The sequence below is a fragment of the Pygocentrus nattereri genome, chromosome 19 (assembly GCF_015220715.1).
Source record: "Pygocentrus nattereri isolate fPygNat1 chromosome 19, fPygNat1.pri, whole genome shotgun sequence".
Classification (NCBI taxonomy): Eukaryota; Metazoa; Chordata; class Actinopteri; order Characiformes; family Serrasalmidae; genus Pygocentrus; species Pygocentrus nattereri.
Window position 1 is genome coordinate 8,889,989 of NC_051229.1, and position 27,741 is coordinate 8,917,729.

The 27,741-nt window shown below is 42.2% G+C and overlaps 1 protein-coding gene across 2 annotated transcripts in view; it reads right to left on the reverse strand.

Moving 5' to 3' along the window:
- LOC108430182 (ephrin type-B receptor 1) overlaps window positions 1-27,741 on the reverse strand; it is a 406,692-nt gene that overhangs the window by 33,047 nt on the left and 345,904 nt on the right. For both annotated transcript variants that reach the window (XM_017702512.2, XM_017702510.2), the window contains exons 13-14: window positions 24,279-24,494; window positions 282-431 (exon numbers count right to left, since the gene is read on the reverse strand). In XM_017702512.2, coding sequence (XP_017558001.1) covers window positions 282-431; window positions 24,279-24,494 — 366 coding nt within the window. The remainder of the gene's footprint in view (window positions 1-281; window positions 432-24,278; window positions 24,495-27,741) is intronic.

Consider the following 27,741-nt stretch of genomic DNA (forward strand, 5'->3'; position numbering starts at 1 on the left):
AATTCAGCTCCCTAAAATAGTGTTTTACAGTATTCCTGACATTCCAATATAGGTAATGACAATTCAGAGATTTGTTCTCTTCCCTATAATATCATCCTGATAGTGTTTCTGATTTTCCAATGCAGACAACGGTGATTAAGGGACCATTTGTATGCGTGTGTTTGTTTTCAGGAGTTCTACGCAGCTCAACTCTGACATTGTCCAGTTAGGGAAAAAAAACAAAACAAAACAAAACAAAACAAAAAAACCCTAGAAAGACCCTGCCTGCAGGGCTAACTCACGTCTTGGTTGGACATGTCCCAGTACGGCCTTTCTCCAAACGACATCACTTCCCACATGACGATGCCATAGCTCCACACGTCACTGGCTGAGGTGAACTTCCTGTACGCGATGGCTTCTGGCGACGTCCACCGCACTGGGATCTTCCCACCCTATGAAGGAGGGGAAAGAAAAAACAGACGGACAATGAATAGAGGAAAAAAATAGCGAAAGCTACAAAGATAGAGGAAGAAAAGAAGGAAAAAGAGTGGATAGGAGTGTTTCATCATTCAGATGAGTCGAGCTTTGCTGAGGCCATTCAGTCATCTATTTTAACTGTGCAAAGGTATGATGGGGGAAATAAGGGATAAACCTTTATTTAGCATTATGCTAAAATATTCCACAGGGAAATTTCCAGCTTTTCAAGCATACCAAATGGATCTTTCAACTTTGGAAGGTAGTCTAATATCAGCCACAAGAATATGTATCTGCAAACAATGACTTCAGATTTGCATAATCTGTAAAAATGCTGACTCAAGTATTTCTACTTCACAGCAGTGACCACACACACACACACACACACACACACACACACACACACACACACACACACACACACACACACACACACAGCCAGCCTAGGCTTTTTTAAAAGTTGAAGTGAACCTGAAAGGGAACCACCTACAAATAACTTAGTGTGTTTTGTGTTCATGATGTTAGCCAACTTTAAGGGGTCTCACTAGCTGCTCAAAAGTCATAGTATTTCAAAAGCACCAAAATCCATCAACCACTCCAATGCTGTTAAACAACATTAAACACTTAAACACTGCACATGGAATTGTCTTTGATGTAAATGATCTTTTATTGAATATTGCATTTTATTATAATGTACTATATTACACCCTGTATCATATATACACCATATATTATATTCTATCAGCATTTCATGTCCAATACTCCATATGCAACGTCCCATTCCATGTGCATTATGTGTAAAATAACCTTATAAAGTTTTTTTTTCTTTTATTTATAATGGTTATACTGGTCATCTTGTGAAGGATAAAAGTTTACATTATTTATCTTTAATCTTTAATGTGTGCTCTCACCCCCTTCCCAATGGGACAACACCACAAAAACAACAAAAACTAAATCTAATTTAAGTGAATGGGCAGTTTTAAAAAAACCTGTTGTACATAGGGGACATTTGAAGAGGTTTACTGCAACTAACTTAGTCTATGGCCAGCTGGGGTCAAGACAAAAATAAAAATAAACACACCGCTGGCCCACAGACTTGTTTAGATTTTTTTAATATGTAATTAAGATAATTAAGTAATTGAGTAGGTTAATACCTTGTTTTTTTTATTCTCTTAATTATTGATGCTTCTTTTCATGAGTGCTACCCCTTTGCTGCAGTAGCACTGGGGATTTTCCCAGTATGGGACTGATAAAGGATTATCTATCCATCTAAGGCTGTATGTTTCAGTGATTTCACCACAAGGTTGCCCTGCGCTTAGCATGACCTCCATCTAAGGTAAATCACTGTAATACGGCCTCTTGTGGTCAATTGCTTTTATATGCCAGTGCTGCTGTCTCTTCACACAAACTCTGCAGGGCTGACATAAAAGTTCTATGATAGTCTCGTTTTTCAACGTTTTGAAAAAAATTCTCATTTTGAAAAATGAGTCACTTGCGACAAGCAGCAGAAAAAAAATCCTGGAATAGTTGTGCGCTCACATTTTACAGATCCAGGTTTATCTAAAAGTTCAAACAGTAAAAACATGGGCATTCAAGATATTACAAGTTCTCATTTTGCACCATCAAGCAGCTCCAGACTGTAGACGTTTAGAACAATTTGTTACCTTCTGAACCTGCACCTCACTGATGCAGCTTTTGGATAATGTTTGTTTATGGTGTCTCTCCAACAGTGAAGTAAACAGTACGAAAACAAAACAGATCAAAACTGGATCAGGCTTATCTTTGCTGATACTTGATCCATTCACATGCCTGGACAACCATAAACATAACACCTCTATGGCCCAAAATAAAACATTTGCAGATATTTCATTACTATACAACTGTAAAATGTATATGCATGTACAAACACACACATACAAACACTGAAGAAAAAACTTTCATGTTTGTCAGAAGTGATTTTACTAATGTATCAATGCAGTGCACAATAATAAACGAATGTGCGCAAACACACACCCAAACACACCCACGCACCAACCCACACGCACACACACACACCCACGCACCAACCCACACACACACACAAACCAACCCACCCACGCACGCACGCCTGCCCGCACGCACACCCACGCACCAACCCACACACACACACGCAAGCACAAACAAACCAAACTCACCCACCCACCCACGCACGCACACACACGCGCACCCACAAACCAACCCACCCACCCACGCACGCACACGCGCATAAACCAACCCACCCACCCACGCACGCACACGCGCATAAACCAACCCACCCACCCACGCACGCACACGCGCATAAACCAACCCACACACACACGCACCAACCCACATGCACATACCCACGCACCAACCCACACACACACACACACACAAACCAACCCACTCACGCACGCCTGCCCGCACGCACACCCACGCACCAACCCACACACACACGCACCCACCCATCCACGCACGCACAGGCGCACACCCACGCAACACACACACACTCACTCACTCAGAAGGGTTATTGCTTGCAGCTAATTAGTCCCAACACCCAGGTATTTCTGGTACAACACCAATGCTATCCCACCATCTCTTCAAACCATAAGCACACTCGTGTCACTGTTCTTCACTCCATCCCTCTCTCCTCACTCTTCTGTGCTCTCCCTCTTCTCTCTGCAGCTTAAAGAACAGTTTGCACTTTACTCATAACAACTCTCTCCTTTTCCCTCTGCTCTTCAGCAGTGTCTATATCTCACACACAGTGTGTCTGTGTGTAATTGGTCTACCTGGGCTTGAGGCAGAGTGCGCGTGAGTTTGCCTCGCTGATTAAAATTGACAGCAGCTCGTTTAGGATTCCACACACACACACACACACACACACACACACACACACACACACACACACACGCAGGTGTGCTGGTGTTTTGAACCCCCCACCCTTCCCCCCACCCCTGGTGGCTTGTGCTTTGTATTCGAGCTTAATAAAGCCAATTAGTTCAAGCGCTGCACTGGCAGATAAGCCAGGCTTGAAAGTAAAGTGAAAAGGGGACGAGACCCGACACACACTCTCCTTAACACACATACACTCACACACACACACGCTCTCTCGTCAAGACACACACACACACACACTCAACACACGCACGCATTCTCCTCAACACACACACTAACATACAATCTCTACAAAACACACACACGCACTCTCCTCAACACACACACACACACTCGCCTCCACACACAGACACGCACTCTCCTCAACACACACAGACACGCACTCAAGACATACACATGCACTCCCCTCAACACACACACTAACACACAATCACTTCAACACACACACACACACTCTCCACACTCTCAACACACACATGCACAAAACATATACACACACACTCTTCTCAATGCACATACACACATATACACTGCCTCAACTCACACACACTCAAGCTTATACTTTCCTCGACACACTCTCAAGAAACACACTCTTCAACACACACACACACTACTCAACATACACTCTCCACAATACCCACAAAGACACTAATGCACAGAGTTATAAAGAATAAAATGCACAAATAACACTCAAAGTGATCCCGTCACCTGAAAATGGTCAAAAATAGCACATCTGGTTTGTGACTGGAAGAAAAACATTTTCAAACATTCTGATAAAAAATGAGAGACTGAATAGGCCATCGATGGAGTGTCAAAATCTAAAAATAGCAGCATGTAATAAAAATGTTGCCATGTGTACAGTATCAATGTATACCGTATATTGTATGTGCGTATACTTTGTATGTGTGTATACTGTACATGGTACCAGTACACTGTATAACATACTGTACCACCATAGCATTACATACTGTATACTGTACCAGTATAAACTGTATTCTGCATACTGTACATATAGTGGAATATCTGCCCAGAGCAGGGTCGTCCTGGTGTATTTGGCATACTGGAGATATTCATATTGGTTACACACTGCATACTATTTACTACTTTTTAGGCACAATCAGTACATGAGCAATATATAGCAGGCTATTTTAAACACAGCCAGAGTGGGTCTATAAGTCTCTGTGTGTGTGTGTGTGCCCCAGTTATGAGGCTACACTGATGCTGCTAATGCCCCTTAATAGAAGGTTGACCCCTGACCTCTGGTTCTGCTCTTACTCTGACTCTGCCATCAAGACAAAGGAGAGGTTAAAACTACAGCCTCCAGAGATGCATCCTGTCAGAGGAACTTTTAGAGCCTGACCGACTCTCAGCCCAACAGAGGCCTTCCGGAAAGTTCATCTACTGCAGCCGATCTGGCGCACTGGAGCTCTGGAGAACCATCAACTGTGAAGAACTACCAAACAACAGACAGAGTGTTTGTGTGTGTGTCTTCATTGTGTGGTGATGTGTGACCATCCGCATCCCTGTACAAGCGTGTTACAACATCAATGCTAAAATGGTGGGGAAAAAAAACTCCATCAGCTCTCATTAGATGATTTCTCTCTCTCTATTTGACTCTCTCTCTCTCAGCTCTGTTAATTAAAAGTTGAAATATGACACTAAGCCTTAATTTGCTAAGAAAAACAGTAGCATTCTAATAAATACTAATATGTTGTATTGTCACTTTCACATATGTCAATCTCCTCAGATGGAAACGAATGTATATTTGTAGCAATCATCCAGCACCTGGTTTAGCTTATAAATACTTTATCATGTTAAATCAGGTGTGTTGGTAATTTGACACACAAATCCATATGATGGCTGGAGGTGTCTTCAAAGTAGATCACAAGATACCAACTACCAAAATAGGAACTTTACAGGTGAAGGAAAAAACACACTTTACTTTTAATGTAAGTCAACGGAACCAGACTTTTTTCCAAGTAATTTTGGGCCTTTTCCTTTGGTACATTCATCATGAAATTTTGGTACAATGTAAAGAGCAAAAGGCATTTTCAAATTATGTCAAAAACTGAAAAATGATTAAAATGGAGATAAGAGGTATTGCTGTGACAGCGATGAGATATATTTAAATATATCCTCACTATACTGCCAAAAGTAAGAGAGCTCCTCACCCTATCAAATAGAGTGTGGCCCGCCACCCTCCAAAGAAAGCACATTTTCGCTGCTCGTATTCGCGATCTCAGTCTTTCGGTCATTACCCACAGTTCATGACCATAGGTGAGGAGAGCTTCGCCTTATGGCCCAGCTCCCTCTTCACCACTACAATCTGGTACAGTGACCGCATTACTGTTGCCGCCTATCCCAGCCTGCGGCTGATCTCACGATCCCTCTTCCCATCACTCGTGAACAAGACCCCAAGATACTTAAAACTCCTCCACCTGGAGCAAGTCCTTTACCCTTACCTGGAGTGGGTATGCAATCCTTTTCTGGGCTAAGACCATGGACTCGGAGGTGCTGATTCGCATACCAACCACTTCATACTCGGCTGCAAACCTGCTTCAGTGATCCAGCCAAAAGAACAAAACCGTATGCAAATAGCAGAGACGCCACCCTCTGGCCTACCCACATAATGCCCTCCTGACCTCGGCTACACCTTGACACCTTGTCCATGAATATCACAAACAGGAGTGGAGGCAGGACACAACCCTGCTGAAGCCCAACGCTAATACTGAAAGGGTCCGACTTAATGCCGAGTATACGAACACAGCTCTCACTCGGAGTACAGACATTTAATGGCCCGAAGTAGAAGGCCCAGCACCCCACACTCCTAGAGGACCTCCCACAAGACATCTCGGGGAACACAGTCATAAGCCTTCTCCAAATCCACAAAACACATGTAGACTGGGTTGGCAAACTCCCATGCCCCTCAACAATCGGTGAGAGGGTGAAAAGCTGGTCCATTGTTCCACTGCCAGGATGGAATCCACATTGTTGTCTGCCAGTCCAAGGGTACTGTTCCTGAGGCCCACGCAACATTGCAGAGGTGTGTCAGCCATGACAGATGCCTCTGGCGCTGACTCCCGTGAGGGAGCCATGTCTCCCGGATTAAGGAGTTCCTCAAAGTGCTCTTTCCACCAACCGTCAAAATCCTCATTTGAACTCAGAGTTTCTGCACCCCTGCCGAAGACAGTTTGGGCGCAGCCACCCCGACTGCTCCTGAGTCGCCGAACAGTTGTCCAGAAGCTCCTTGAGGCCAACCGAAAGTCTTTTTTTCCATGTCTTCACCAAACTTCTCCCACGCCCTGGATTTTGCTTCTGCCACCATTGTGGATGCCACCTTTTTTGCCTGTCAGTACCTACCTGCTGAATCGGGCATCCTTCGAGCCATCCAGTCCTTAAAGGCCTCTTTCTTCAGTTTGACAGCCTCCCTCACCACCGGTGCCTACCAGGGGGTTCTTGGGTTACCGCTCTGACACCCACAAGCTTTTGGCAACAGCTATGCCTGGCAGCTTCCACAATGGAGGTTTTGAACAGGGTCCATTCAGACTCCATGTCTCCAGAACCGACACTGTGGGTGGAGGTGAGCCCAACTATATCTAGTTGGTATTTCTCAACCTCCTGCACAAGCTCCGGCTCCTTCCCCCCCAGTGAGTTTACATTCCACGTACCAAGAGCCAGTTTCTGCCGCAGGGGCCTAGGCCACCAAGGGCTTCCCTGCAATCTCCCACTACCTATACAGCACTGCAGCGCTTCTCCATGCTGGACCTTGCAGGTGGTGGGCCCACAAGGTCTCCCCACATTGCCTCTTTGGGCTGAGCCGGTTACGTGGGCTGCCCAAGGGACAGGTCCGTCTATTTGACCCTCTCTCTCTCAGCTCTGTTATTTAAAAGTTGAAATACGACACTAAGCCTTAATTTGCTAAGAAGAACAGTAGCATTCTAATAAATACTAATTTGTTGTGTTGTCACAACATATATATATATATATATATATAAATTCTTTTTCTTATTCTCTTGCCATCTCCTTCCTTTCATTCCTTCTCTTTTTCTCTGTCTAATGCTCTCTCTCTGGCTGTTTTTCTGTCTCTCATCTGTTCTTCTTTCTCCCTTCTCTTTCATTTTCTTCTCCTTCTCTTTCCACTCTTGTATTCTGTCTATTCTTCCTCTCTCTAGCCCCTCTTCTTGTCCTTCCCAGTTTTTCAGTTTCTTCTTTTCTCTTCTTCTTTTTTCTCCTTCTCCTTTCTCTTTCCCTCAGCTAGAGTAAGGTGTAGAGAGAGTGATGAAACTGAGAGAAAAGGTCTCCCCCAGTGCATGCTGGGACTTTTGCGTCAGTCGCTTTTGGGCAACGTTTTGAAGCACAATTGCTCCACATCACTCTCCACAGCCTCCAAAACTGGCCCACACCTCTCCAGTCTTCCTCTATCACTTCCTCTCCTCTGCCTCTCCATTCTTCCTTTAACTCTTCCTCCCTCTACCCATTTATTCCACCTCTCTTCTGCCCTGCTCCGCCACAGATATGAACCCCACCCAGTGCGAGAAGAAGATGGAAGGGGAGGGGGGAGTTGGGGGGGGGGGGGTGAAGAAGGGGATGAGGATGAGGGGGTTGTGTGGAGCGAGGGATGATGGTAATAGCATTTTCATGGCTGTCTGACGAAGGCAGCTATGCAGATCTTCAGTAATTAACAGCGGTGAGGGGGTGGGGTGGTGGGGTCTATCCAAGCAGATCAGCGCAATAGCACACAGGGCACCACCAAAAACTTGGAGAGTTACAAAAAAACTCCTTTCCTTTCTCCTTCTTCTGAGCTCTTTCTACTCTTATTAAAACGGTAATGGGCAAAGAGAAATCTAATTTACACAGTTTTTAAGATCAATCAGCGGAGACGTTCGTGTTCATGCTTCAGCCAGAAGCAGCGTCAAAGCCAGGGTGAATCCCAAACGGCTCTGTACTCCCTAAATAGTGTGCTAGCTATGAAAGTTTAGAAATTCTAGCCTCTACAGCCAAATAGTGCGTCATTTATCGAGTGTGGATGAGTCCCAAATGAATTTTGTAGCTATAGTCTGCACTGTTGGGCTGCAGGATCCAGTATTTAAACTTCTATGCAAAGCACTATGCAGAGAGCAGGGAGCCATTTGAGATTCAGCCCCATGCATGAAAAGCGGGGCACCACTGGATTGGTGCTAAATAAGATTTGTGGTGGTAATTTGGTGACCAAAAAGTACTTATAAAGCTAAGGTTTTCAGATTAAACAGTGCTGTGTTATCATATATTCACTGTTATACAACAAAAAGTAAAAAAGAATCATGAAGTGACTACCATATACAGCAATGGGCAACCGAACATTCTCTGCTTAGCAATGATACCATACTCTAATGGAAGTACATTTCTTGGCGGAATACCCGTTTATGACAATTACAATTAATAATTTAATAATACATTTTTTAAATCACATTTTATGTTGGCTTCATGTCGTGCCTAAGGACACGCTTGCTCTGATAAAATCATAGTAATGCATGGTCTATCATGGCTTACTGCTTTATTATAGCCCAGACCTTAACATACGGCATTGTTATAAGAGAATCAACATAATTCACTTCATCTGTGAGTGGTCATATTGTTTGGGCTCATCATCGGTGCTAAAAACATTACTGTCAGCTACCTTTTTAATACCTTTTATCCATTTTTATAGACAACAGCATGTATACAGTGTCAGCAAGTCTATTTGAGATTACAGATGGCCATTGAGGCAAGCGTGTAATGATTCAGGCATGTGGCTTTCGCAATCCTAATTGGCGTACATAACCTTCCACCTTCTGAGATACATTAGCTTCATAAAATTAAAGAAGCAAACTTCAGACGACAAACATGTCTGGGCTGATTGACTACGAGTATTCCTTTAACGTTGGATAAAGAGATGGAAAAAGACAGAAAGAGACCAAAGGAGACTGTAGTTGGGTGTGAACTCAACTGGCAGAGCACGGTTTCATGTAATGAGATTTAAGATGTTCTAGGAATTTCCTCGTTTTCTTATTCAGATAAGCCACATTAGGCGAAGGCGTTTTGATCAAGATTGGACATAAAACATGCGAGTGCGCTGTCATATATGTGTGTGTTGGGTGAAAAGATGAAAGTGATGGCTGAAGATTGGTTTAATCAGTCCAACTGCTTCTGCTTGCCACATAAAAGTGGCACTTTCATTTTCATCAATTCCTGGAAAAGATGGAGGAAAAAAATGAGTCACAGGGAAAAAAAAACAAAACAGTGTCCTAGACCTCACCTCCAGCGAGCGGCAGGGGTCGAGTGGGAGGGGGCTGTTGCTGTAGAGACTGAGGGGAAAAAGGTAGAGTGACAAGGGTCTGACAGCTGAGAGAAATAGAGAGAGAGGGAGAAAAAGGGAGAGAGAGAGAGACATAGATGGACACAGGGCTGTCAGGCTGAGAGTGAGCTGTGAATGAGACTTCATCTGACAGGCAGGTGGTAGACACACTCCCCTCTGCAGAGTGGTAATCACCTGTGATCTGAGCTTTCACACCACCAAGCATGTGTGTGCACTCTGTGTGTGTGTGTGTGTGAGAGAGAGAGAGAGAGAGAGAGAGAGAGAGAGAGAAGTAGGCTCTATATTTACCCAAGTCCAGTCCAGCTTGCATGTCTTTCTCCCAATCAGCCTGAATAAAAGCTGCTGCTCTTGTTTGTTCCCTTAGCATTAGAGTGAATGTGGCAATGTGACAGCAGAGTAAAGATGGAGTTCAGCACAAAGACACCTTCAGTCTGCTTTCTTTGTAAAAACAACTATATGAATAAAACTGAATTGGACTGGACCGAATAACAGCACATATCAGACCGCAAAAGATCCACAGCAATTACATCGGGTAGCATTTTATTTATATTTTATTTATTATTTAGCATTTTACTGTCTGTTGTCATGGAAATTTATCCTCCACAACAAACTCCAGCAATCAAAATTTCAGAGTTAGGATGTTTCTGTAATACGGCCATAGGGCTGTAAAATGGTTAAAATAATGAATCGTTATTAATCATATTCTTTTGTGCTTGTCCGTATATTTATTTATAAGATCACTTCACAAATCACAAATCACTATAAAGTGCATTTTGCTCTTCTAGAGATTCTTCATCCTTCATCCTGACTGATGCTTTTATTGTCTGTTAGCCACACCCCCAAACCTCTGTCTGTTTACTTGGATCAACTGACATGATCTTACTAAAATGATCTGTGAGACTATTTCACTTCATCAAATAAACCAAGAAAAATGTGCAGAAATAAGTGAAATAATCTAATAAACCTACAATAATTTCAAATGAGAAATATTAGATATTGCTGCTATCAGAACAAAACCCTGTATCTTAATTTTTGTTGTTTTTCAGTTTTTTGACATGATTTGAAAATGGCTGTTGCTCTTTACACTGTGTATAAATTTCATGATGAATGGACCAAAAGAAGCTGCCCAAAATGACTTGGAAAAAGTTTTGTAGACTTACATTAAAAGTATGTTTTTTCCTTTTCCTGTAAAGCTACCATTTCTGAAATATGAGGTTTTGGTCCAACAACAGTGATATATTGATTAGATCTAAGATCATTTCACTTGTCAAGACTTGGGTACACTAGGTCAGGGAAATGTGTGTGTGTGTGTGTGTGTTTGTGTGTGTGTGTGTGTGTGTGTGTGAGAGTTGGGGGGGGGGGGGGGGGGGGGGGGGTTTGGGGGCGACCAGGGGGAAAGATGAATATGAAATGTGAACAGTGAATCATTGACAGGTAGCCGAACTCAAACACACTAAAGGAGAGAAACATTAAAAACCATGTCTACATCTGTCACAATGCTAATAACACTAAAGACAGGCAAGCCAAAGAGATTTAAGAAGAGTGTAGAACGTGATATTACATATTGATGTCAAGCAGCTATTAAAATGCTGTAGATAATTTTTAAATCACTGTATCGGCTTTGGTATAAATTATAACCACTGGCCATTGCGCCACTCCACAAATGGGCACAAATCTAATTTAGCGATATCTCTCCACTCACCTTTAATTTGAAATTCCAATTCAATTTGTGTTGCAATAATGTTAGCCGGCAAATCTATGCCGTAACCAGATCGGCTGAGATGATTGCGCTTCAACCTCCGGAGCGGATCCTTAACCTTGAGCCCTGTCTTCCCACACACACGCCAACACGCACACGTACGCCCCGCAAACATGCATGGGGGCCCTGAGGGGCCTCGCTCAAATTAAACCTGACTTCCTTAATCCTTTATTGTCCCTTTCTCTCCCCGTTTTCCATTCAGGATTTTAATATTAGATTATGACCTTGTCTTTCATAACCAGGTTAAGCAGCTGCGTTTCTCTCCTCTTCCGTCCTTTGAGAGTCCTAGTTTAAATGAAAGAGTGATTATGTCACCAGCACTCCTCTGCCATAGAGGGATAAATAAAGGGCTTTTTAAATATACACTGTGTGCATGTTACTATAATTATTAGCGTAGTATATAATGCCTGTTCTACAGCTCTTTGGTCCAGCTGTACTGTTCAAAGTCTGAAGTCTACAAGCTTAAAAAGGTTCGTTACAGTTCTTAGTGTCAAATGCAGGGCTTTTTAATGCTTTGTAAGATCTCAAAAAAGAAAAAGCAACAACATTTGCACCACACCGCAATGCACAAACTCCAAAATGGCATGTAATATTGTCTACTGTATTCAAACAGTGGTCAGTTTCTGACCACAAGGCCAGTATCAGCAGGATATGTTCGGTGGGCAGACTATACTGGGTTAGTTTGATATACACCAGGTCTTCAGGCATCATTTTACACTCAGAAAAAAAGGGACTAAATTGTCACTGGGGCAGTACCTCTTTCATCTCTGGGGTGGTACCATCAAGGGTGCATTCCCAGTACCTTTAGTGAGTGAACATAATTGTACAATAATCCATTGAAATTATGACTTCACACACCCCGTGAGGGAAAAACTGTAAAATCCATACTTTGATTTAATATCAAGGCCTCAGCACAAGAAGATATTACTGTTTTTGCCAATGATTTATCTGCTATATTTGAGTTTGATTGTAAATTGTGCCATAACTTCGACCTGCTGACTGGACACAAGTTATCCACCCAGACGTTTAGCCGACTTTTATGTTTACAAACATTCTGATCTGGTCTATAGATTTGCTTGTGCTTTCCAATGCTGTATGACATATAGTGATCTGTAAAAATGTATAAAATTCATGATGGTACTACTACAATTCTTGCTCCTTAACATACGTTCATCCATGTTTACATCACTTAACAACTTGAGTGTGCTGTGACATAGTAATAATAGAGTTTGTACAAAGCAGTTGAGTATAAGATTACATTACTTATTAGCTCCCTGACGACATTTGGGTAAAAGGAGGAAAATAAAGCACATTCGATTTTTTGCCTCCTTAAAAAGTTCTCCTTAAAAGGCTGCTTGTTACTGCTGTAATAGGTAGGCTACACCTTCCCGCTAGCAATTTGGATAGATTGGAAGTTTAGATTTAGCCTGGATGAAATTGGCTGTAATCACAGGTTTGGGATCAGTCATTATAATTCGAACTCCAGCACATGACATGATCTATAACTGTAAACAGAGCAATTGTGGGATCAACAGTGATCAAGCAGAGCAAATATTGCATAGTTATCAAAGTGAGTGGGGCTACACACAGAAACACACACACACACACAGTTACACACAGGTGGGGAATCAATGCTAGGATCATAGCAGCTTAGACATCTGTGACAGGTGACATTTATCAGACAGGTGCAGGAATCCGAGTGTGTGTGTGTGTGTGTGTGCGTGTGTGTGTGAGCGAGAGACTGAGAGAGATGGAGAGACCCATAAGGGGAGATGCATTTTCCTCTCTCTCTTTTACATACTAATGCATATCATCAGCTGCTCCGAATGTGAAAGCCCTATTAGGAGCAATAGATAGTACTGAAAGCCTGTTTCATCTGTGTGATAATGCAGAGTGATCTGAACACCTGCGACAGAGGACAGGAGAGATGTAAAAAGTGGAGAGAAGAGATATGAGGAGAGGAGAGGCATAAAGAGAAGACAGGAGAGGGGAAGAGAGACAAAGATAAGAGAGGCATAAAGAGAAGGGAGGAGAGAAGACATATGAGGAGAGGAGAGGTGTAAAGAGAAGAGAGGAGAGGAGAAGAGAGAGGTGGAGAGGAGAAGAGAGGAGAGACATCAAAAAGTAGAGGAGAGAAGAGGAGAGACGTAAGAAGAAGAGAGGAGAGACAAAGAAAAGAGGAAAGGAGATGAAAGGAGAAGAAAAGAGAAAAGGGGAAGAAAGGAGAAGAAAAGAAAGGAAAGGAGATGGAAGAAGAGAAGAAACAAAAATGAGATGAAAAACAGAGAAGAGTGAAGAGGAAATAAAGTAGGAAAGGAAAAATATGAAAATGGGGGGGGGGGTTAAGACAGGAAAGGAGAGGAGAACGGAGGGGAGAGGAGATGAAAGGAGAGCAGATGATAAAAAGGAGGAAAGGTGAGGAGAGGAGGAACATAAAGAAAGAAGAGGAGAAAATAGGAGAAGAGAGAAAGGGAATAAAAGAGGAGAAGATAAAAGAAGGGAGGAGAAAAGGGAGAAGTTGGTAACAAAAAATAGGGGAAAAAGTGAGAGGAGAGAGGGGAGAGGTGAGGAAGAGAGCAGAGGTGAGGAGAGGAGGGGAGAGGATAGGAAAAGAGAAGAGAGAAGAAAGTAAAGAAGAGAAGAGGAGAAAAAAGGTGTGTAGAAGTGAGATGAGGATGAGAGAAGAGAGAGGAAAGTAAAGAAGTGACAAAAGGAGAAAAGAGAAGAGTAGAGGAGATGAAAGGAGAGGAGAGTAAAGGAAATGAAAGCACAAGGGAAGAGAGGAAAGTAAATGAGAGAAGAGAGGAGAGTAGAGGAGAAGAGAGGAGAGCAAAGGAGAGGAGAGGAGAGAAAAGAAAACAGTAGAGGTGAGGTGTGGGCAAGAGAAGAGAAATGAAAGAAAAGGAGAGGAGATTAGAGATGGGAGGAAAAGAGAGGAGAGGAGATGAGAGGAGGACAGAAAACAGTAGAGGTGAGGTGTGGGCACGAAAAGAAAAGGAGATTAGAGATGGGAGGAAAAGAGGAGAGGAGAGGAAAGAAGACAGATTAGAGGTGAGGTGTGGGCAAGAGAAGAAAGAGGAAAGAAAATGAGAGAAGAGGAGATGGGGCAAAAAAGAGAAGAGAAGAGAGGTGAAAAGAGAAAGGAAAGAAAACGGAGAGTAGACATGAGGTGTGGGCAAGAGAAGAGAGAAAAAAAAGGACAGTAGAGGAGAGGAGAAAAAGAGTGACAGTAGTAGAACGATGAAGAGAGAAGTATAGAAGAAAAGGAGGAGTGAAAGGAGAGAAAAAGGATAAAAGAGGACATGAGAGGAGGAAAGAGGAGAAAGGGTAGCGGTGAAGATCATACAGCAGAGGAGATGAATTTAAATTTAAAACAAACCCAAACAGAGAAACCAGAGCATGAGAGTGTTTCACTCCAAACCCCAGTGTGTCCATACTTCAAATCCCTGAAGACTGGAGAGAGAGAGAGAGGGAGAGTGAGAGAGGGAGAGTGAGAGAGAGAGAGTGAGAGAGTGAGAGAGGGAGGGAGAGAGAGGGAGTGTGAGGGAGAGAGAGTGAGAGTGAGAGAGTGAGAGAGAGACAGAGAGAGAGAGGGAGAGGGAGAGTGAGAGAGGGAGAGTGAGAGAGAGTGAGAGAGGGAGGGAGAGAGAGGGAGTGTGAGGGAGAGAGAGTGAGAGAGGGAGAGAGAGAGAGAGAGAGAGAGAGAGAAAGAGAGGGAGAATTAGAGTGAAAGAGAGAGGGAGAGAGAGAGAGGGAGAGTGAGAGAGAGGGACAGAGAGAGGGAGGGAGAGAGAGACAGAGGGAGGAAAAGGGAGAGTGAGAGAGAGAGAGAGAGAGAGAGAGAGAGAGAGAGAGAGAGAGAGAGAGTGAGAGAGAGAGTGAGAGAGAGAGAGAGAGAGAGTGTGAGAGAGAGAGAGAGAGAGAGAGAGAGAGAGAGAGAGAGAGAGAGAATGAGTAAGAGAGGGCCACATGCTCTGCTCCCACCTGTGTGTAAATAGTTTTATTTTCCATTTGAAACAGCGCTGGACCGTCCACAGCCGTAATAGAACCTGCCAAATCGACCAACCACAGCATTTTGTCATTCAGAGAGGTAGGGAGATGCTTCTTTTGTCTGCCTTTTTTGTGTTGCCTTTCAATTTCATCCCTCTCTTCTCCCCATCTCTCCCACGAGAGCCAGCCACCTTCTAGAAAGAGGATGGCAAACCTACGGTAATTTTAATGCTGTGTGGCAAACCATGATAAACCATTCAGCTCCAATGAAAACTGCACGTTGTTTTATACAGCTGGATGCATAGCTGTCAAATCTCAGCGAGTAAACAAAAAGCCTTACGTTTTTGTCCATGAAATGCCTTATAATTGACAGAAATTTTGCAAGATCTCACAATCTACAGTCTGTGTAAGGAGATTTGTCATGTTCAAAATTTTAGATAAGGATTTAAAGGGTCCATGTCTTACATGTTTCTTGTATTTTTGTTCCCGTGAGGTCCAATTATATCGATTGTGTTTCTTTTTTTTTTTCTTTTCCATTTTACATGACCATTTTCCAACCTCTCTGCCTTTAAGACTGACATACATATCAGGCATAACATGATGACCACCTCCTTGTTTCTACGCTCATTGTCCATTTTATCAGCTCCACTTACTGTATAGCTGCACTTTGTAGTTCTACAGTTACAGACTGTAGTCCATCTGTTTCTCTGATACTCTGTTACCCCCTTTTACCCTGTTCTTCCGTGGTCATGACACCCGTGGACCCTCACAGAGCATGTACTATTTGGGTGGTGGCTCACTCTCAGCACAGCAGTAACAATGATGTGGTAGTGTTGTGTTAGTGTGTGTTGCGCTGGTCTGAGTGGATCAGTGCTGCTGGAATAGTCCACTAACCAAAATATCCAGCCAACAGCGTCCTGTGGGCAGCGTCCTGTGGCCACTGATGAAGGACTTGAGGATGACAAACAAACTGTGCAGGAGCAGATGAGCTGTGTCTGATTCACTCGTACGAGCACAGCACACAATAATACACCACCGCCACGTCAGTGTTACTGCAGTGCTGAGCTTCCACCCAAATAGTACCTGCTCTGTGAAGGTCCATGGGGGTCCTGACCACTGAGGAACAAGGTAAAAGGGGGCTAACAAAGTATCAGAGAAACAGATGGACTACAGTCTGTAACTGTAGAACTACAAAGTGCAGCTATACAGTAAGTGGAGCTGATAAAATGGACAATGAGCGCAGAAACAAGGAGGTGGTCATAATGTTATGCCTGATTGGTGTATGTAAATGACCTCAGTTGTGATTGGCTGCCCTGTATTGTGTCTCATTCAAAAAGCAGTCCTGCCTGAAACAAGTCTTTGGGTGGGTCTAAAGTGCTGTAGGCTGAATAGGAAGATATATGTGAATGAGCTGGTTATTGTGACATCACTAAAACACTGAACTCAAAGCAGGCTGCTTTGGTTCCATCAATACACTGTATGGACTGCAGACTGACTGGAATGTGTGGTAAATGTTTGCATACTACGTCAACGTCTTCCATGATGAAAAACCAAAGAAAGCATTCATACCCCACCTCATCTGAGCCCAGCACCACTTTCAACAACAAACTTAAACTTTTCAGTAAAGAGCTGTGCAGGATCTAACGTGCGACACACTAGCCATGTTCAGAATGCTTCAGCTCTGACAGGCAGAAAGAGCTTCTGCTGTTTTCAGGACTCAAACGTGGAGAAGGAGAAGCCAGGCAGAGAGACAAACAGCAGGCAGCGGCGGTGAAGCACAGAGAGAGGAGAGACAGACAGACAGACAAACATATCAGTGTCAGAGAGGCTGACAGAGAAAGCGTTTAGGTACCATCATCTCTGTTTCTCTCACAAATGTGTTTAACAAACACACACACACACACACACACACACACACACACACACACACACACACACACACACACACACACACTCATGCCTCCTGCTGAAGCAGACACATTAAAATCTTTTATCAAAACCTTTTACTGTATATGTATGTGTAAGTGTAAATGTATGCGTATATGTATTTATATGTATTTTATCTGTGCTCACCTACACATAACAGACAAACATCCAAAACTAAAACAAAATTAACGTTTAAACAAAAAAAGTTTGCTGTCATCTGGAAACTCAAAAGTTGGAATGTAAGCAAATGAAGAAAGGAGTTCCTGAAATAGACAGAATGATGGAGAGAGTAAAGGAGGTGAGTAGATGGACTGACAGACTGCAAAACTAAGTGTTATTTACAGTGAGAATACAGTGGAAAACACACACACACACACACCCACACCCACACACACCCCAGACATAATATTATGACCACCTCCTTGTTTCTACGCTCATTGTGCATTTTATCAGCTCCACTTACTGTATAGCTGCACTTTGTAGTTCTAGTTACAGACTGTAGTCCATCTGTTTCTCTGATACTTTGGTAGCCCCTTTTACCCTGTTCTTCAGTGGTCAGGACCCCCATGGACCCTCACAGAACAGGTACTATTTGGGTGGTGGAACATTCTCAGCACGGCAGTAATACAGATGTGGTGGTGGTGTGTTAGTGTGTGCTACACTGGTCTGAGTGGACAAGACTAAGCAGTGCTGCTGGAGTTTCTAAACACTGTGTCCACTCACTGTCCACTCTGTTAGATGCACCTGCATTATTGGTCCACCTTCTAGATTTGTGTTGGTCATCCTTTAGTCCTTCATAAGTGGTCACAGGATGCTTCCAACAGGACGCTGTTGGCTGGATATTTTTGGTTAGTGGACTTTTCTCAGTCCAGCAGTGATGCTGAGGTGTTTAAACACTCCAGCAGTGCTGCTGTGTCTGACTACAGTCTGTAACTGTAGAACTACAAAGTGCACCTATATAGTAAGTGGAGCTGATGAAATGGACAATGAACGTAGAAACAAGGAGGTGGTCATAATGTTATGCCTGGTGGGTGTATAAACAGATTAGAAGAACAGGTGGCTGGACGGAAGGATGAATAGAAGAATGGACAGATTAATGAGTAGATGCATGAAAAGATGAGTGGAGGAAGGGATGGATGGAAGGATGGATGAATATGTGAGTAAATTAATGGGTGGGTGTATTAATAGATCAATGGCAAAAGAATGACTGGAAAAGTTAATGAATGGATGGATGATAGATGAAAAGATGGATGAATGGGATGGTTGCAATAATTGGTGGGTGGATTAAAGGATGGACAGATGAACGAATGGGTGGTAAAGTGAACAGGCGTACAGATGGAAAAATGAATGGACAGATGCATGTTAGATGGAGGGATAGATGAATGGACAGGTAAATACATGGATGGATGGATGGATGGATGGATGTAGGAAAGGATGGAAAAATGAATGGAAGAATCTTGGATGAGTCAACCAATTTATGAATGCATGTATGAATGGAAACAGGAATGGAAGAATGGATGGATCGGTGGGTGAATGGATGGATGGATGGATGGAAAGATTTGTGGATGCATGGGTGGATGGATGAATAGAAAGTTTAATGAATGAATGGATGGACTGACTGTAAGAAGACCACATGAGTGGACAGCTGGATGGAAGGATGAAAAGATAAATGCATGCATGAATAAACATGAATGTGTCAATGTATGGATAGATGGGAAAATGAATAGATAAAGCGATGGAAAGATGAACAAATAAATGGACAGATGTGTAGCAGTGAGACTGTTTAGTCTGAACTCATGTTTTCAGTGAACACTATAGAGGAATATAAAAATATAAAGGAATATAAAAAAAAAAAAATCACTCCCTCTCTCTCTCTATAATCCCCTCTCCATATGATCCGGAGGGTTAATGAAATACAATTAAGCTCATGGCCACACTCTGAGGTGCAAGGAGCCTAATTGGCAAACCTCACTGAATTATGTGCGGAAAAATGAAAAAAATATGATGGAGAAGCAGAGAATAAAAGGTGATTAATGTGAAGGAGGGAGGTTGATGCTGCACTAAATCTCACACTGTCAGCGAAGTTGCATCCCCCCCCGAACCCCTCTGGCCTTGGCCAACGCTGCAGCCTCGTGTCTGATTGGCTCAGAGTCGTGGCCTCACGTGTGATTGGCCCAGTGTATCACTCATAAAGGTGAGGTCAGGGATTACAGGTCACAACTAACGGACTAATTAACAGCGAGTGTGTGAAAGCTGAAAATTACACACACACACACACACACACACACACACACACACACACACTTCTTAACTTCCATCTCTTACACGTGCACGCTTCAAAAGGTCAAGAGGTCAACGTGAGAGAAGATGAGGCAACTCAAACTTCAGCTGAAAGATTTCATATTCTGTTAGGGTCTCTATGGTGCTACAGGCAAACCGAGAGGAATTTCCATAAGTTTGCTACAGAACTATAACCCTATCAACATAAGCTACAGCACATTAATATTTACAGCAATACGATTAATACCATACTGTGCAAAAGTCAGAGACCACTTTTTCAAGTGTTTCATTTACAATCAAATGTCCACACAAATCAAAATGTCCTTTAAGTACAAGAAAATAAAGCAGGAGAAATATAAATAAAATGCCTCCATTACTAGAAAGTACAATATCTAATCTACCAATATGTCCACTGTCAAATTTATGACTCCCAACGACGACTTGGCAGACCACTAAAACTTTCACGCTCACCATCCTTCCAATGTGAGAAGACAACTCAGTGATACGGGTCGGAAAGGATGTGTAGCTGTCCAGAAGCTCTTACTGAGAAAGGTACTGGGAAAAGTTTGCAAATCAATGAGTATGTTTACATGTGCTTAATAATCCAATACCGGCAGAAAATCAGATTTCGTCAGTAATCCGATCAACACATTAACCTGAACATATTAACATACATCATCTAGAAGATGAAGAATATTTACATCCTTCATTTATCATCAAGCATGTAGTTGGTTTCAGCTTCCCTCCAAAAGTGTTTTGCTGCATCTCTTATCAATGCTGCAAGCTTATTTCCGATTATGATTGGATTATTGAGTGCATGTAAACACACTCATTAAAGGATGTTGTTGGAGTCCAGACCTGAACATCATTGAATGTGTTTGGGAATATTTGGATCATAAGAAGCAGAAAATGCAACCAACTTCTCAGACTGAACTTTAAAGATATGGAAAAAAGTCCATCCATTCATGCATTAATCTTTTATTACATCCTCCCACCCATCCATACATCCCTCCCTCCATCCACTCACCTTTTCATGCATCTATCCTTTCATCCATCCATTCTTCCATTCATCCTTCCAGTCAGCTATCCACCTGTTCCTCTATTAATCTGCAGATTTCTTTAAAACCTGTAAGTCTCCTATAAAGAATGGAAGGTGTGATAAAGACCCTGAGACTTCTCCACTGGTTGTATGTAGTTAGAATAAAACTGTGATGATAAAATATAATCAATTGCCATATTGCTGAGCTCATAGAACTAGTAGATCGAAGTCAGTCTACCCCTACCAGGGGTAAAAAAGCTGACCAGAGTAATATTCTACCTAGGGGGTAATTATCTCATTCCCCCAGGAAATAGAACATCTTTCCAATATCACACCCCCTCTTCACACTCCTCTTACATCTTCCACACAATCCGCAGCCTGTGGTTTTGGGTTTCCTCTTCTGTGGAGGCTTTACTTTTATGCCTTTACTTTACACCTGCTTTTAGAGAAAATAGACCTGTAGTATTGTGTAATTAATCAGGTTGGTTGGACCTCCTCAGGGACAGCATGAGTGGGATTGTTGAAGAATGAAATTTAAGTGGAATTACACTATTATACATGGTATTACACCGGCTTTGTTCAGACAGCAGGTAAAAGTGGCCCAAATCTGATCTTTTTCCTCATGTGACACAGATGTGTGTCTGTGTGTGAGTGTGAACAGCAAAAAATGCATTGGATCTGACATTTTCCATTTCGATTTGAGACGCTTTCATACGTGTTACTGAAATCCAATACATATCTGATATGCGTCAGTGAGAGTCTGAACAGCCAGACTGGAATTCATGTGACTTTTCTGCCAATCCAACTCCACATTCATCATCATTTCACACGGCTGAGACCTCAAACATTTCAGCTGATGTTTCTGCAACAAAAAATTAGAAGGCACTTATCTTAACCGCTCAGTGTTCAAAGAGATTTTTGGAGAAAAGAAATGGCCAAACGCAGCCGTACGAGAACGAGGCTGCATCATTTGACAACAGATACACATCTGAGAGCAAGTTTAAAGAATCCGAGGACACGAACCAAAGAAGTGACCGTATCCTTTTTATGTTGAGTTCGAACACCTGGATGATGAGCCCAGCTGTCAGTCAATGAAGCTTCATGATTGCTCCTATGATGTTGGCGAAATGGAAACTGAACCCTCCGGGAGTGACTGGCATTCATTGGTTGCACATGTGGGACAGTTTAGGAGCTGCTCTGTTCATACTAATATTGCTAATATTACTGTTCATAATAATATTATTGTTATCAGAATAATATCGGTCACATTTAAAATCAGATTTGGTGAGAAAATCAGATTTGAATCACTTTTACCTGCTGTGTGAATGTAGCCTTAGTTATTTATGTAAATAATTACCTTTTTAAATGTTGAATTGATGTTCTGCCCTCAAAGATTGAATTACCTCTGACAATTTTTGGTTTATCTTAATGACAAAACATGGCAAATGGCAACAAATGTAATGTACAGTCAAAACAACACTGTATACACAGTAATGCGTTTTCAAATTCAAATCATAATAAAATATCTTTTTCCTACTAATAACCACAAACATGATATTGACTGAAAGCTTAGAATCTACACTTGCATTTCAACAAGTCATGAATGAGAGACACTTAACATGAAATTACAATATGCTTTTGCTTTTGGCGACAGTAACTGTGGCTTCAAAAGGTTAAACACCTCCTCCTGTGTCTGCTGGTGCACAGAGACGAGCAACAATGTGCGCTTACGCTGCCAAGTGGGGGACACTTTTCCCAAAGTGAGAGATGTGAATTTAAAACCAGTTCAATAAAGGATCTGCCCTGCGGCTAGAGCTGTGGCTCACCACGGGGGCTTAGTGGACCTTATGAAAGCAAAATTAAACATGCATGGGTAGGCCTCACCGACTGTCTGACCGAATAAACTCGGACAGCACCAAATAAGGCCTAACGAGAGAATGAATTGTCAATAAAGTCACATTATTACGATTTGACTTTCAACTTCAATTCATTTCTGGCATCTAAAAATTTCCCAGAGTGCTGAGCAGATGGAAGTGAGAAACCTCATTTGGCATTATAAGTACAGTTCTACAGCGAGAAAGCACTAACAATGCCCAGCTTGTCCACCAGCAACACAGAACAGAAGTTCACAGAATCTGAAACATTCCACAAGGATTGCTGCAAATTGAAATGGAGCTTGTTGCACATAAGGTGGTATCTCAACGGTGAGGTCAATGTACTGGTCAAAGAAGGAGTGACACACGTTGTGAAATGAGACTTTAAAGACTTTCAAAAAGAAAATGCGGGACTCCCAAGGGGCACATCCGTCTAAGCGCTGGCACTAACCGAGTCAAACAAAGCATAAGTAGCCCCGTCTCTCTGGGTGGGTAGGATGGTCCTCCCTCTTCCACATCACCTAGCAGAATGCTAGCCAATGCAGTTGTGTAACAAAATTGGCAGTTTGGCCTCCAAGTGCTGTTGAGCTTCAATGACGTCATGTTAGCGTCAGTTTGAAAGGATGCAATGAAGCTTCATGTGTCTTGGACGTAGCATCTTCTTATAACACTAAAAAGGATTCTTCTATTGTTAGCTTGATATCGCAAGAACAGCAGAAAACCTTTTGGTGCTATATAGAACCATTTTCAAAAACCTTCATCATCGTCATGCAAAAAAAAAAACAAAAAACAAAACATTTAAGCATGAAAATGGCTCCTTGCGTGTTCATGGTTCTATATATACCCCGTGTCTTTACTACAGAACATTTGAAGAACCGTACATACGGTCATAATTTTAGTAAGTTTATTTTTTGTAAAGTGTTTTTATTTCAGAGATGTGGGGCCACTAGACTGTGGAGCAGTGGAAACACAATCTGTGGAGTGACTAATCACGCCTCTCTATCTGGCAGTCTGATTGCCTGGAGAGTGCTACCTGCCTGACTGCATTGTGCCAGCTCTAAAGTTTGGTGGAGGAGGGATAATGATATGGGGTTGTTTTGCAGGCCCCTTAGTTCCAATGAAGGGAAACTTTAATGCTTCAGCACAAAGCTCAAAGACATTTTGGACAACTGTGCATTTCCAACTTTGTGGGAACAGTTTGGGGAAGAACCTTTTCTGTCCCAGCATGACTGAGCCACAGTGCACAAAGCAAGGTCCATAATGTCACGGCTGGGAGAGTTTGGTGTGGAAGAACGTAACTGAGCCACATAGAGCTCTGACATCAACCCCATCAAACACCTTTGGGATGAACTAGGACAGAGATTGTGAGCCAGGCCCTCTTGTCTGGATAAATGGGCAAAAATTCCCACAGACACACTTCACAATCCTGTAGAAAGCTTTGTCATCTTACATTTTTTTACATAATTTGAAAATACCAGCTTCCATCTACATTGTATTATAATTTCATGATGAATGAATCAGCAGAAATGATCCAAATCGACTTACCCATATATAAAGAGAGAGCTACAGAGCTGTGTGGCAGTGGCAGGAAACACAGAAACAGCTCTTAACAAGAAGAAATGGAGGAGGACACTGTATTTGCTCTATTGATTACAACCTTGCCAAAAACCGACATTACCCTTTCACCAAGGCTCATCCACAGTGAAAGCATGCTCAATGCTGTCTTACCAGAGAGCTGGTGTAGGTGGGGTCAGATGTGTCCTCCTGCAGGTAGCGGGACAGGCCGAAGTCGGACACCTTGCACACCAGGTTGCTATTGACCAAAATGTTGCGGGCGGCCAGGTCCCGGTGGACGTAGTTCATCTCGGACAGGTACTTCATTCCGGCGGCAATGCCCCGCATCATTCCCACCAGCTGGATCACTGTGAACTGACCATCGTTTTGCTGCCAAGGAAACCGACATACACACAGAAACAGAGTGTCATATATTGCATAATAACTTCAAGGAACATTCCAGCAACTGTATCACATATTCAAATATCAGAGATTATATTTTTGATATAGGGCTGAACAGTTATTCGACATCAACAACTGACAGTAAAAATATATTTATCAAACATTTGTTAATTTTTTCATTCACATTTTCAAAGTGATGACCTAACTGAGTTAACCACTTAAGCTCAAGGGGGCAGCAATTGGCTTATAGTGTTGCACCTACATAAGCGAAAGAAGTTTGGTTCTTTTTCTTTCACGTTCTGGTTGAAGGTTAAAAAAGAAGTATGTAATCTAGGTGCATTTTCTTAAAGTATTAGCCACATACAACATATCACTGCGTTCAGAAGCAAACCTCATATCTCCAAAATGATAACTTTACAGGAGAAGGAAAAAACTTACTTTAATTTCAATGTAAGTTAATGGAACCAGACTTTTTTCCAAGTCATTTTGGGCCATTTCTTTTAGTCCATTCATCACAAAATTTACAGACAACGTAAAGGGTAACAGGTTTTATCAAATTATGTCAAAAACTGAAAAATGACAAAAATGGAGGTTTTGTCCTGACAACAGCAATATACACATAGTCACAATCCACGAAAGCATGTTAGCTTCAACTTCCATAAAAGAAAACATGCTGAAGCAGCAGAGCGGTCAGTAAATAATCGATTACTCTCCATGCAGGTGTTCTGACCAACTGAACTACTGAGGATGCACAGGTCCCACTATAAGTGATCTGTCAGAATGAGCTAATATTACTCTTAGAAACATCATTAAAACTCCTCATGTCAGAGTAATAACATTAGTCACTGGCATATTCTAAGCTGTATCAGTTTCTGTTAATTTGAAGTGTTTAACAGCTACTTCAAAAAAGTATTCAGCAGCTCATCCTGTCACAGCGTTACATACATTAGCTAAGTAACTACGTACAATGGCTTGATTAGCCTAAAATACAACTCATTTTGTAAAAACAAAAGGAAAAAAAATATCACCCGGAAACCTGGTGCCATGTTACAGAATGAGATCATATCTTATCTGCTTTGTTGCCATGGCAACTTCAGTTAAGACTGAAGTTCGGACAGAAGCCATTTCAGAACAACAGTTCTTAATCTTATTTCCAGATCAGAAACCCATATTACAGAAACATCCAAAGTTGCCAAAACATTCTAAAGATTTTCTTAACTTTAGGATAAAGCCAAGAGCATCTTAACTTCTGTTTTAATCGTCCATTTCTATTGTTCTATGCAGTGATAGGCAGCAAACAGGTTAGCAACATTTTCTACACTGCGGTGCTTATGACGTGAGGTTTTATCCTAACAGCGTTTAAAAGCCCCAGACGCTGCAGACACGGTCTCCACCATCCTCTCTTATTACTTTCATGTGTTAAACATTTGATAAAAACTCATCAGATAAAATATTACACTGATGGTGGTGAATAATGAGGAGACAGAGCAAAATGTATGTCTGGGAAATTAAACAAACTGGAGATGGCAAGGCTCTGATAACCAGCACAAAGCCCTGGCACAATGCTCTTCCCTCTCAGTTTATCGTGCTTTAGTATTATTTGGCGTTTTTTACCTCAGTAACGACAGCTAACGTTAGCTCTGTGGCTAACTAACTTGATTACGTGTTTACGTTTGAGCTGTGCACGTAGGGTCAGTTGCTCGGTAGCAGTCATGAGAGTTGATTGTCGACTTCAATCGAGAAAGTTCCGGTTTCCTAACTTGAGATAAGATAAAAGGCTTTAAGATAAGATTTTTAAATTAAGATAAGATTTGCTTCTGTAATACGAATTTATGAAAAATCTTATCTTGACCTGTCAGATCTTAAGTTAAGCCAAAAAGATTCTTCTGTAATACGGCCTCTGGATCACAGCTCGTCTACTGAACTAGCATGTTAAAATGGAAAACTGCTTAGTTGATTCTGCAGCCTGAAGAGTTAGAACGTTAATCTGCATATTTATTTTTTCAGCCCCTACTTATTACTTACTGTAGCTCAAAATTATGAGCAGCTTAAAAAAGGGACACTTTTTTGTGTAGTGGTAATTTAGCTTATGGCATTGCTCAGTTTGTGAGAAACATTTCCAAACATTTTATGGTTACAGCTCTTCACATTCAAACCACATGTAGGCTGATTAATATATAAGCTTATCTATTTAAGATCACTTAACTCAGGTCAACGTAAGCTCATTAACTCAAGCTCAACATGGTTTGAGGTAAATATATGATGAGTTAAGTATACAGTTTACATAAAGCTAATTAGTGCAGTATAATCTTTCATTTCTTGTTAGCTTGGCACTTCAGTGCAAAAGTAAAACCGAACTTTATACACCAAACATGTCTTGGCTGACTGGCTGCATTTAGGGTAAGTTGGAAAACCTACACTGTCGCATATACACTGACCAGCCATAACATTAAAACCACCTCCCTCTACACTCTTTATCCAATTTATCAGCTCCTCTTAGAATACAGCAGAACTTTGTAGTTCTACAATTACAGACTGTAGTCCATCTGTTTTCTGATACTTTGTTACCCTGTTCTTCAGTAGTCAGGACGCCCACAAGACCCCCACAGAGCAGACATCATTTGGGTAGCGTGGATCATTCTCAGCACTGCAGGTAGTGAGTGGATCAGACACAGCAGTGCTGCTGGAGTTTCTAAACACTTTGGTGGCACTGTAGGACTGAGCACAGTCCACCAACCAAAAATATCCAGCCAACATCCTGTGGTCACTGATGAAGGACTAGAGGATGACCAACACAAACTGCACCACCAACAGCAGATGAGCTATCATCTCTGACTGTACATCTACAAGGTGGACTGACAAGGTAGGAGTGTCTAATAGAGCGGACAGTGAGTGGACACAGTGTTTAAAAACTCCAGCAGCACTGCTGTGTCTGATCCGCTCAGACCAGCACAACACACACTAACACATCACCTACACTTCAGTGTCACAGTAGTACTGAGAATGATCCACCACCCAAATAGTACTTGCTCTGTGAGGGTCCATGGGGGTCCTGAGCACTGAAGACCAGGGTGAAAGGGGGTAACAAAGTATCAGAGAAACAGATGGACTACAGTCTCAAACTGTAGAACTACAAAGTGCAGCTATACAGTAAGTGGAGCTGATAAAATGGACAATGAGCGTAGAAACAAGACAGTGGACGAAAATGACACAATAAGGAATCATCATTCTTTCT